At 40.0% G+C, this 13,322-nt stretch overlaps 1 protein-coding gene across 4 annotated transcripts in view; it reads right to left on the reverse strand.

Moving 5' to 3' along the window:
* Positions 1 to 278: 278 nt before the first annotated feature.
* The window catches only part of CRLF1 (cytokine receptor like factor 1), a 68,684-nt gene continuing 55,640 nt past the window's right edge, over positions 279 to 13,322 (reverse strand). For 2 of the 4 annotated variants that reach the window (XM_072126576.1, XM_072126575.1), the window contains exon 8: positions 279 to 687. In XM_072126576.1, the coding sequence (XP_071982677.1) occupies positions 655 to 687 (33 nt within the window). In that variant the 3' untranslated portion in view covers positions 279 to 654. Of the gene's footprint in view, positions 725 to 13,322 lie in introns of all 4 variants that reach the window. The other 2 variants (XM_072126578.1, XM_072126579.1) reach the window with 1 other exon arrangement.

Consider the following 13,322-nt stretch of genomic DNA (forward strand, 5'->3'; position numbering starts at 1 on the left):
TATGTATATATCCGTACAGAGCAATAAGCCGAATAATTGCTGTAGTACAGTTCCTCCATATCTTTCTCTTAAAGTAGTGACCATTCAATAATAGAGAAGAATACCATTCATTAAAACTAGAGGTGTACAGGGGACTTTAGACTGTTATCAGGTTAAAATGTAGTCTTTGAACAGTGCTCTTCAAGAATTCAACTGAAGGAACAGACAGCATTATGTTTCATTGTATTTCCTTTGCAGGCTGTAAAAACAACTTTGTTTCTGTAACTTTAGAGAAAATATCATTTTAATTTAAAAAACTGCAAATATATGACATGGACATATTATAAAACATATAAACATTAAACTTCTGTGAGCATTATAAACAGAGTCAACACTTACAAAATTTAAATAAAAGATAAAAAATAGTATTCCAGGTAAAAGCATTGAACACATACAGTTCTGTAGAAGAGTCTTTTGCAACACTTTTTGGTCACCTTCAAACCATGATGTATGAGGAGGAATGTGACGTTCATTGAAAGGAAAACATACAACTTCATCTCAGCTGGAGTCCCTTTCTTTGGAACAACAAAGCTTGCCATCAGGATCTCAATGATTGAGCCTAAAAGTGTTCCTCAGGGCGATGTTCAAGTTTCACTGCAGCTTTGTGTAACGTCCTCAGATCCGCTTTCTTTGCGTCCTCCTGCCCGACTAAAATAAGATGCTATAACTTATCACCTGGTAGAACCTGAAAGCATAGAAAATATCTTCAAGCTACTTTTTCAGTACAAAACCTCATATTGATTTTACTTTGGGGAGTGTTCACTATCTATAATGTGTGTCTGATAATAGAAGATGAATGTACAATATTGCTAGGACTTCTACTAGTATTGGATGGGCTTCTCAGTAGTGATCTGAGGCAATTGCTGCATCAATTTTAAGTAGCCCCTCACATTCTTCTGTATGGGAAAGCTATAATAAATTTATTTGTGATGGTTCATTTACTTGCTCTTGCTCAGTGAGCGAGGTAGTTATGTTGAAACGTAAAATGTCTGTAGCTCCTGTAACACCCCCTGCTCCCATCTTCCCTGGTTTCTTTAGTTTTTTATTGTAATCACAAAACGGAATCACACCAGACTTACTGATGACTTCTAGTTAAATACAGGCCTTTGCATCCCCTTTGCATGACCTCTGGTAAAGTCTTTTGTATGCTGGTATTGTACTGAACTTTAAGGTACATTCAGACAACCGTTTGCTGAAGAGGAGGAGGGATGAGTGCTGCTCAACCCCTCCCCTCTCCATAGAGAAGCGCAGGGCCCGTGCTGTAACATGTCAAAATATATTTATCTCTCCGTGCACCGTCAAGATGTGGTTAGACAATGTCTGCTCGCCGCACCATGAACGGGGCGCCATAGGCGTTAATGAGGACCGATATCCAGCTCCAAATGTTGTGGCTGGATATCATTCCCCATTACGGGCTTGTGAATGAGCCCTAAGTTCCAGACTGCAATAATCCCCAGTAATGTGTCTTGAAGGAAGCTATGTTGTTAACCCTTGTCACAAGGATAAAAATATTTTTTATGGAGTTTTGTTAATTTTTCTTAAACGAACATTAAAGTATTTTAACATAAAGCATTGTTAAAGGTACAAGAGAAAAGTAACCACATATAATCCGATTAAAGTGTTTTGTTCATTTTACACTGGTTATGGATTCCCCTGATAAAATTATACTCATGAACTAAAAACATTAATACTTTTGTCAATTTAAGCACAAATTTTAATATAAAAACAATACATAAATTAAAATGTCACAATATGTTAAAGGGGTTATCCTATGAAAGAAAATTTCAATCTAGAGATGTTAAAGGGAAACTGTCACCAGGGACCTCATTTTAACTAAAGACAGGTTTTAGAAGGCTATTACAGCTGTATTGCAAATATACCTTTGTGCTTTCTCTTAGCATTTGCATCACAATATAATTGTTTGTTTTAACTTACCTCGCACCCTTAAAAAATCCTTGACTAAATTCCAAGGGATGGCTTTGGTTTGGATGTATTTCAAAAAACAACACGTGACTTGTCTGTGCCACACACTCTTTAGCTCTCAGCCCCCACCTCTGTGCTCCTGTACAGCTCCTCCCTCCCCCACTGATGTCAGTTTACAGGGCTGTAAGCTCTGTTCCTGTAAATGAAGGAGCAGGAGGGAGGAGCTGTAAAAGAGCACAAAGGAGGGACTGGTGTTGTTCTTTGAAATGCATCCAAATCAAAACCAACCCCTGAGACTAAACAGAGGATTTTGTCAGTGTGCAAGGTAAGTCAAACCACACAATTATATTGTAATGCAAAGAAATAGATAAAACAGAAAGGTATATTTGCAATGTATTTGTGATGAGTTTCTGTAACCTGTCCTTTTAACACAATAAAGATAATTTTTAACCCTTTTCTTCACAATTTTACTCAGTTTTATTGCTGTTTTAGCTCCTGTCACGCCTATGATGGTAATTGCATGCTAGCAAAAAGTGTGGACGAGGACTCTCTAAGCAGACGCATTATGATCCACTAGTTTTGTGAGCTGACAATGTGGTTATATTATCAGGGTCCATACAGGGTTTATACACACTTTCATTTAGCTTCTGCACATTGTACTAGTATCTGACACATAGAGAGAGTAAGATGAGACAGATCAGAGATGATGAGATCCTGAGATGCATATTACACACAATGACACAGTTAGCTCTCCTACATATCTGCTATTCCACAACACACTAGATATGCTGTTCCTCCCCAGATAAAGAACTTATCTGCCTGTAGCTTGTAGTTCTCCTCATGCTGCTGCCAGCAGGAAGTCAGTGTATGTATCAGTGTAAGAGCTCTGTCCTAGACTGCAGGGGGGAGGGGCTAGAGACAGAGAGCAGAGAGAGATAGAAATCTCAGCAGCATGGCGGTCACACAGAAATCCAAGATGGCTTCCTCAACCCTCAGTTAGAATTCACAGGATCGTGTCTAGGGACAACTGACATTGTGTACACCAGGCCTGATAAAGACAGGTTGGACTTACACTCACCGGCCACTTTATCAGGTACACCTGTCATACTGCTCGTTAACACTTAATTTCTAATCAGCCAATCACATGGCGGCAACTCAGTACATTTAGGCATGTAGACATGGTCAAGACAATCTCCTGCAGTTCAAACCGAGCATCAGTATGGGGAAGAAAGGTGATTTGAGTGCCTTTGAACGTGGCATGGTTGTTGGTGCCAGAAGGGCTGGTCTGAGTATTTCAGAAACTGCTGATCTACTGGGATTTTCACGCACAGCCATCTCTAGGGTTTACAGAGAATGGTCCGAAAAAGAAAAAACATCCAGTGAGCGGCAGTTCTGTGGGCGGAAATGGCTTGTTGATGCCAGAGGTCAGAGGAGAATGGGCAGACTGGTTCCAGCTGATAGAAAGGCAACAGTGACTCAAATCACCACCCGTTACAACAAAGGTAGGCAGAAGAGCATCTCTGAACGCACAGTACGTCGAACTTTGAGGCAGATGGGCTACAGCAGCAGAAGACCACACCGGGTGCCACTCCTTTCAGCTAAGAACAGGAAACTGAGGCTACAATTTGCACAAGCTCATCGAAATTGGACAGTAGAAGATTGGAAAAACGTTGCCTGGTCTGATGAGTCTCGATTTCTGCTGCGACATTCGGATGGTAGGGTCAGAATTTGGCGTCAACAACAGGAAAGCATGGATCCATCCTGCCTTGTATCAACGGTTCAGGCTGGTGGTGGTGGTGTCATGGTGTGGGGAATATTTTCTTGGCACTCTTTGGGCCCCTTGGTACCAATTGAGCATCGTTGCAACGCCACAGCCTACCTGAGTATTGTTGCTGACCATGTCCATCCCTTTATGACCACAATGTACCCAACATCTGATGGCTACTTTTAGCAGGATAATGTGCCATGTCATAAAGCTGGAATCATCTCAGACTGGTTTCTTGAACATGACAATGAGTTCACTGTACTCAAATGGTCTCCACAGTCACCAGATCTCAATCCAATAGAGCATCTTTGGGATGTGGTGGAATGGGAGATTCGCATCATGGATGTGCAGCCGACAAATCTGCGGCAACTGTGTGATGCCATCATGTCAATATGGACCAAAATCTCTGAGGAAGGCTTCCAGCACCTTGTTGAATCTATGCCATGAAGAATTGAGGCAGTTCTGAAGGCAAAAGGGGGTACAACCCGTTACTAGCATGGTGTACCTAATAAAGTGGCCGGTGAGTGTATATATAAAGTTAAAGCATAAATGTAAAGTAATTATTTTGCCAAATTATTATATGTGATTCCCCCTTTGCCTACTTTGTGCTGCTAACCCTTTTCTTTCCAAAGTTTTCAGTTTTGAAAGTGTTTTACAAAACACTGTTACCAGAGGTAAAGTGGGCGGAGACTAATGTCTGTCAGTCTATGCCCTCAAGCAGAGGCCAGTTAGCTTGCCTTGTGTACTCTCTCAAAGTATTTTAGCCTTAAATCCATTTAGTTTCCCACAAGTAAATACACTGAGCACTGCACAGTGCACATACAGGATGTATATGGTGACCAGCCTAGCAGTTTCTATAGCCTGTGCTATGTAAGCACTGAGGGTTAATAGCTTATCTGCACAGTGCACAGAGCGCTGATGACAAGATGTGTGAGAGCAGCAGCAGCATCCAGATCTGCTACGTACACAGATAGAGCTCTGTCACATGACCTATTACAATGACCTATTATTATACAATCAAACTGTATGGGGCATCCTCTTTGGAGTTGGGAAGGTAACAAATGTGCAATGCTGCTATCCTGCGTATTAAGAGAATCAATCGTTTAATAAACAATCGTTTAACAAATAGCAAAAAGAATGGACTCTGCTCTCTTTCAGAATCAGTCGGTTCGTGCGACGGCCCGGCCCCCGATTTCGGTCGATTGAAAGCCGGCGCTGATGCACTAAAATCTGATCGCATGCGACACAATCCCCTTCTATATCCGTACCAGGGCACAATCCCTGAAAACCCGACGGAAATGAGGCCACGGGACCCTTAGTAATTAGGCCCCATTATATTGTTGTTAGTTAAATTTTAATATCTCTAAAAAGAACACTTTTGTAGAATACATACTAAAATATGGTATATGTCACAAGGTTTGTGCTGGGCCCATGCACCAAAAACAACGCTATAGCTGATATTCTAATAAAGTGATGGTAATTAGCCTTTATATTAAGTGTGAAACTTCTCACAGATACAAATTAGATAAAAAATTCTATTGACTTTATATTTTTGTTTAGGTCCACCATTTATAAAGATCGTAACCAGCCAGAAAAATACATTTTTCACTATAATGATGACAATCATTAAATGTGTGAATCCGCAATTTTTGCTTAAAGTATACAGCCAATATAAGATAAACTATGCCTGTGTCGTTGCTGTAGTTTTTATCTTATAGACCAGGGGTAGGGAACCTATGGCTCGGGAGCCAGATGTGGCTCTTTTGATGTCTGCACCTGGTTCGCAGACAAAATTAACCCACACAGCGCTGCCTGCATCCTTTTTGTGACCCAGGTGACAGCGCCTGTGTCATAGAGTAGAGCGGCATGAACTCCTCTTTATGCCCCAGGCGCCATTGCCTAAGAAACGTTGCTCACGGCACCTGGGTCATAAAGAAGAGAGCGGGAGTGATGAGAAGCCACTGAAGGGAGAGCAGATAAGTGAGTATTCCCTTTTTTTACTGTGACTATCTATCCACTGGGGGCATGTATGGGCTGCCACTACCTATCTACTGGGGGGCATGTGCTGTGACTACCTATCTACTGGGGCCTGGAGGCTTGTAATGGGGCTATGTACTGGGGATCATGAGCTGTGGCTACCTATCTACTGGGGAGCATGAGCTGTGACTACCTATCTACTGGGGCCTGGAGGCTTGTAATGGGGCTATGTACTGGGGATCATGAGCTGTGGCTACCTATCTACTGGGGAGCATGAGCTGTGACTACCTATCTACTGGGGGGCATGTGGCGTGACTACCTATCATCTTGGGGGCATGTGCTATGACAACCTATCTACTGGGGGGCATGTTCTGTGGCTACCTATCTACTGGGGGGCATGTGCTATGACAACCTATCTACTGGCGGGCATGTGCTGTGGCTACCTATCTAATGGGGACCATGAGCTTTGGCTACCTATCTACTGGGGGGCATGTGCTATGACTACATATCTAATGGGGGGCCATGTGGGGTGGCTACCTATCTACTGAGAACATGTGCCTGGGCTACCTTTCTACTGGGAGGCATGTGCGGGGGCTAACTATCTACTGAAGGAATGTGCTATCTAATGAGGGCATGTGCTATGACAACCTATCTACTGGGGGGCATGTGCCGTGACTACCTATCTACTGGGGGGCATGTGGCGTGACTACCTATCATCTTGGGGGCATGTGCTATGACAACCTATCTACTGGGGGGCATGTGCCGTGACTACCTATCTACTGGGGGGCATGTGGCGTGACTACCTATCATCTTGGGGGCATGTGCTATGACAACCTATCTACTGGGGGGCATGTTCTGTGGCTACCTATCTACTGGGGGGCATGTGCTATGACAACCTATCTACTGGCGGGCATGTGCTGTGGCTACCTATCTAATGGGGACCATGAGCTTTGGCTACCTGTCAACTGGGGGGCATGTGCTATGACTACATATCTAATGGGGGGCCATGTGGGGTGGCTACCTATCTACTGAGGGCATGTGCCTGGGCTACCTTTCTACTGGGAGGCATGTGCGGGGGCTAACTATCTACTGAAGGAATGTGCTATCTAATGAGGGCATGTGCTGTGGCTATTTATCTACTTGGGGCATGTGCTGGTGCTACCTATCTACTGGGGGCATGTGCTGTGACTACCTATTTACTGGGGGGCATGTGCTTGGGCTACCTTTCTAATGGGGGCATGTGCTGTGGCTACCTATCTACTTGGGGGCATGTGATCGGGCTACCTATCTACTGGGGGAATGTGCTGTGGCTACCTATTTACTGGGGCCATGTGCTGTGGCTACCTATCTACTTGGAGCATGTACTGGGGCTAACTATCTACTGGGGGGCAAGTGCTGTGGCTACCTATTTACTGGGGGGCATGTGCTTGGGATACCTATCTACTTGGGGGTATGTGCTGTGGCAGCCTATCTACTAGAGGGGAAGTGCTATGGCTACCTATCTACTGGGGACCATCTGCTGTGGCTACTTATCTACAGGGGGGCATGTGCTGTGGCTACCTATCTACTGGGGGGCATGTGAATATTGTATGGCTCTCACAGAATTACATTTTAGAATATGTGGTGTTCGTGGCTCTCTCATCCACAAAGGTTCCCGACCCCTTTTATAGACTATGCTCGTACCTTTACGGTAGTTTTAAACTGATAAGTGCCATCTTCTATAGATTATTTTACTTACCACCCCAAGGAAGTAATATTGGTTAGCGTTCATAGTTAATTTTAGTGATGAAAGAAAATTAATTGATTTGGGTTTTATGGGAAGAATCATATTAATTGAAAATGAAGGGAAAGACTGAACCCACAGTGTGTTAAGAAACCATTAAAAAGTGGTGGAGGAGGTGTCATGATTTGGGAAAGTTGGACCTCTGATAGTATGTCAGAGTTGATGCAAGTGTGTATAAAAACCTTCTTCCTTGCATTCTTCTCTTAATCATGCAGGACAATGACCTGTGTCATAGAGCAAAACAGGTAAAGCAGTTCCTTCCAACAGAAAACATAAAAATAATGAGATGGCCTGCTCAGAGTCCTAAAGCCAATATATAACCTATGAGCCCACAAACACACTGTGCATGAGAGCTAAAAAGGAAGTTTTATAGCAAAGCATATTACATTATTTCTATTTTGCAATAGTTTAAAAAGTGGGAATTTCTGGAATATTTGTATGTTTAACCCCTTAATGACCGCCCTATCGGCTTTTTACGGCAGTCATTAAGGGTACTTCTTCTGACGCGTACGCCTTTCTACGGCGGCGCGTCAGAAGAAGTTTTCGGGACACCGGGTCTCGCTGGTGCCGGTGTCGGGCTGTGATATCACAGCCCAGACCCGGCACTAACACTCAGGATCGGAAAAACTCCGATCCCGGGTGTTTAACCCCTTACACGCCGCGGTGAGCTTACCGGGGGATCCGATCCCTCCTGCCTCAGCCCCGGGTCCCGACGAGTGACCCGGGGCTGTCGGCTCCTCTCTGTGCCGGGTTCCGCCTCCTGGCAGGACCCGGCTTTGTGTAACTGAGCATGCTCAGCATGCTCAGTTACTTACAGTATACACTGCAATACAAGTGTATTGCAGTGTAAAGGCTTGAATAAGCGATCGGATGATCGCTTATTCAAGCCAAGAAGTAGAAAGTGTAAAAAAAAGTTTAAAAAAAAATTAAATCTTTTTATAATATAATTAAATAAATAAATAAAATAAAAGTCCCATAATCTCCCCAGTAACACATAAAATGCAAATAAAATAAATAAAACACAAAACACGAACATATTTGGTATCACCGCGTCCGTATTAATCTGTACAATAAATCTAAATCAATATTGAACCCGCTTGGTGAACTACGTAAAAAAAAACTCAAAAAACTTCCCATAATATACAATTTTCCATCAAACACCATCACAAAAAATGTTCTAAAAAGTGATCAAAAAAAGTTACATTCCCTAATATGATACGACTGAAAAGAACAACTGTTTTCGCAAAAAATAAGCCCTCAACCAGATCTGACAACAGAAAAATACAGAAGTTATGGCCCTGAAAAGTTGTCAATAGTAAAAACTATTTTCTCCAATATTGGTTTTGCTCAGGATAATTGAGCAAAAATAAGAAAAACTATATAAATGAGGTATCACCGCAATCGTAGTGAACCAGAGAATAAAGATAAAATATTATTTTTACATTACGGTGAGTGGGGGGGGGGGGAAATGCTAACAATCCAAAATAAAAATTGATGATTTTGTTTGTGTCCCCCTTGAAATAGTTAATAAAATCTCATGAATAAGCTTTAGACTCCCAAAATAAATTATCTATACATTGTATCTCATCCCGTACATAATAAGCCCTCATATGTTCGCATTACCAAAAAAAATAAAAATTTATAGGTCGTACAATGTGACAATACAAATCTGCAGTGAATGGCGCCTCCATTCATTCTATACTCGGCCGTGCGCCCGTACAGCAGTTTACCACCACATATGGGGGATCAGTACACTCGGGAGGAATTGGGCATCAAGCGTTGCAGTGCGTTTCATCATTTAATTTATTCTGAAAATGTCAGTTTTGGCTTAAATGAATGTATTTTCCCAAAAAAATTCTATAGTTTCTAAATCGCAGGTCCATATTTTTTAACCCATGTGAAACACTTAATGGGGTAAATAGACTTAATAGAAGTTGTTTTACATATGTTGAGGGGTGAACTTTCTATAGTGGGGTAATTTATGGGGTTTTACTATTATTTAGGCCTCTCAAAGTCACTTGAAAGCTGAGTTGTCCCTCAAAATGTGAGTTTTGGCAATTTTCATGAAAATAAGAAAAATCGCATCTAAAGTTCTGCGGCTCATAACATCCTAGAAAAATGACCGGAAGCAAAAAATATCATCCCAACATAAAGCAGATATTCTGTAAATGTTAATTATCAAACTTTTTGGGTAAATTTACATCTTGTCTGAAAACCAGAACATTTCAAACTTGGAAAATGAAGAATTTTTACAAACTTTTGCCAAATTTTCACTTTTTTTCAGAACGAAACGCAAAACTTATCACTTAAATTTTATAACTAACATGAAGTACAATGTGTCACGAGAAAACATTCTCAAAATCACCCGGATATGTTAAAGCGTTCCGAAGTTATAACCAATTATCGTGAGACAGGGCAGATTTGAAAAATCGAGTCTGGTCATTGAGCTGAAAACTAGTGTCTGTGATAAGGGGTTAAATATACAATAAAAAATAAAAAGTAATAATATAAGAATTTGTATCCATGGTACCTAACCAAAAAGTTTTAAAGCTAAGATTAAGACAATTATTTCCCCATTATGACCCTTTGAAATATAATCCAAAGCCACTCCTTGATATATGCCTATTGCAGCCTATTGCAGTGTGATCATAACAAATACTACTCAACGTCTTTCATTATATTATTTCAGAGAATGATTTCCTGCCTAGGCTTGATGTCTGTATGTTAGTTTTATAAGGAGACTTAAATGAGCCAATCTAGACCAGCTGTGACTTCCATTCCTGGCATCCCTTCTTCACACTCCTCCAGTGCTCTCTCCCTGTTGCCCGATAAATTCAACTGTGACTTCTTGAGCTAGCAGATTCCCACTCTAAGAGGTTCATGGTATCTCAATTAGCACTGTAAATGGAGTAATGTTTCTTTTAATTGTTGTGTATGCCAAAAGGCGTCAGTCGTCCTATGAGTCCTTTGAAAGGGAAGGAATGTTCCAGTGCATGGCCACATCTTTCCGCAGACAAATCATTTAAAAACAATGGGATATATCTTACATACTCCCTTATTTTAAATTAACAAACATAATTAATAAACATAGACATTTCATACAAATGTAAAAAAAATTGCAGCACTATCTATCTTGCTCCCTTCCTCCCGAATGATCCAAGTTTTGTCTCAAATAAAAACTGAAAAGCCTAAACAGAAATCTGGTTACATTCAGGAGCTTAGCCCTGGCCTGTTACTACTTCCTAATATCATGTGACATCTGGGTGCAGCAGAAGATACACTCCTCTGACAACTTTACACCAGCATAACAAGACTGTTAAGGTCCACCGCCTTTACTAAAAGCTACCTCTAAGCTGTTTCCCAACCAAACAATAGGACAGACCACCAGGAACTGCAATAATGACACATGACAATAACTTTAATCCTATCATTATACTAAATTTATCACGGATGGAGCAGAATACTATGTCAAAAAATGTGATTATTCTAATCTCATAAGTGTATCATTATCTTCAATCCAAAGCTAAGTATCTTAATTTTATATAATAATTTATATTAAGGCATTGCAGTCTTCGTTCCATTGTTCACATTCACTACTGTGCTCAGATACTATCAAGCACATAACAGACCAGATGATCTTTTTCCTCTGTTGTTTCCTTTCATTTCTTTCCCAGACTCATCCTGTCCTTACCATCTGTGACTCAGAGTACTTCAAACTGCTGTCGTCTTTTCCCTATGTTAGTTTCTCTCCAAGCAGTCAATTCATTTAGCAGTGAATTTCCGGGTAGCATTAAACAAGTGTGACATGGTAAGTAACTTAGCCATGTGAAATAAGGCATGCTATTAATCACAGGAAATAATTGTCCTTGGAGTCCTCTGAAAAGTATCAAGTATTCCAAAATAATGTTCTAATGTTAAGAGAGTTTCACACTAGAAAACACAGAAAACATATGACTGTGCTTCTTAATGACAAGTAGGTTTGGGACAACTTTCCTTCTATTACAACGGTTATGTGTAGCTACATTTTTCAGAAATGTTTTAAAAGTATAGGTTCACTGAACTCTGTTACAATATTTAATATGACATCACTAGAGACATATAAACACATTAGAGATTGAGCAGAGAAAGGCTTGTAAAATGGTGTATACATTTTTCGTTTCAAGCAAGTACATAAAAACGCAAATTTTACAAAACGGGAAGTGTCAATCAAATAGGCAAAAGTTCACATAGTACAGAGATTAATTCTGTGATCTCTGCATCAGCAGAATGCAAAATATAATAGGCTCATCCTTCTCTATGGGATCTTATAGTGTAATGTACTAATTTCTCAAATATTTCATGCTTCAGGGAACATCACAAACAAACTTCTAATTTCGTCGCCACGGTCCTGCTCCTCCCTGTACTATGCACCCGAAATAAAGAAATCTACTTTTTCACAGCAATGGTGAGTGCCGCTTCTTCCTCTTATCGTTTGTGCAAACTTCTAATTTCTTTTCATTTTACAAACTCTCTAAACTTTCTGAATGATCTTGTGCACTTGTAATTCACAAAATTCATATATATGGAACTGGGCCAAGGATAACTGATTTATAAAATGTTCATCTCTAAATAACCTTAACATCTTATGACTCGTTATCATTAACCATAAAAATATAAATGTGGCTTCATCTATGGTACAAAATATTTGTAATGTTTATTCAATTAGTACCCTGCTACATATGTTGTTTATGTTCTAATTAGTTTTAATATTTTAAAGTTTGTATTTTATAAATCATCTTAATGCAAACTACAGTATGTCTCTATTGCCACTGTATGTCTTTGTGATTCTCAATAAGGTTTCCCTAACACTACATTTAGGAAAACCTATAAACTCAAATATTTAAAGATTACTCTTATACCTAACTTGTTTAAGACTTGCAATAGCTGCGATGTGTTTGCAGATTCCGATTAAAAAATGTCTATATTTGTAAGTGCATAAAGAAGCACTTTCCTCTGAAATGATACAGTATATTTATTATACATATTTATGCAACATTTCTTGAATATCAGTAATTAATTAAAATAAACCTCTCACTTAAGATCTATGGTAACACATTTAGAATTTAATTTGGTGAAATTACAAGCTATAGATTAATTTTTTGATAAAATGATACGTTACCCTTTTTGTGTAATCGTACACTTACAGTTTTGTTAATTTGTTATCTACTAGTCTAGCTATTGATCTAATTCCAAATCTATTTGCATATTACAATTCCAGTAATGGAAAATTGGGATGTTGTTACTTTACATTCCTTTGCAAGCTATGTTTTCTTACTGGATTCATGGGATGGCACCTTAAACCAGTGAGAAGAACATTATATAAATAAGAGTGATTGTGTAACTGCTTAACATCCTAGTAACTCAACTCTTTATGGTCTTATAAAAGCATGTATATTATGGGGTATTCATCTCTGAGAAGGCCTCGTAGGTTTATAGGCAGCAATTAGGGCATGGTATGTATCAGAAATCCGAAAGCAAAATATACAAGACATTTTTAAAAGGTGAAATAGCTCTCCCACAACCATAAACGGCACTTCTCACCAGCAATAACAGAGTGAATTTGGCATAACATCAGGTTCCCACAGCAACAAACATAGGTACATACATTGGTTTTCTAAATATGACATTTTATTTCACGTCATAAAAGTATATAGACTTTTAGGTTTTATTCAGAGTAAGCATGTCCCAAAGCAGACACTAAAGCATTGCATTTCACAATACTATCCCATTACAGCCAAACTGATTCAATAAGTGACAAGTATGATCACTGCGTAATGCTGTGAGTGATGCAGTAAA

The sequence above is a fragment of the Engystomops pustulosus genome, chromosome 1 (assembly GCF_040894005.1).
Source record: "Engystomops pustulosus chromosome 1, aEngPut4.maternal, whole genome shotgun sequence".
Lineage (NCBI taxonomy): Eukaryota > Metazoa > Chordata > Amphibia > Anura > Leptodactylidae > Engystomops > Engystomops pustulosus.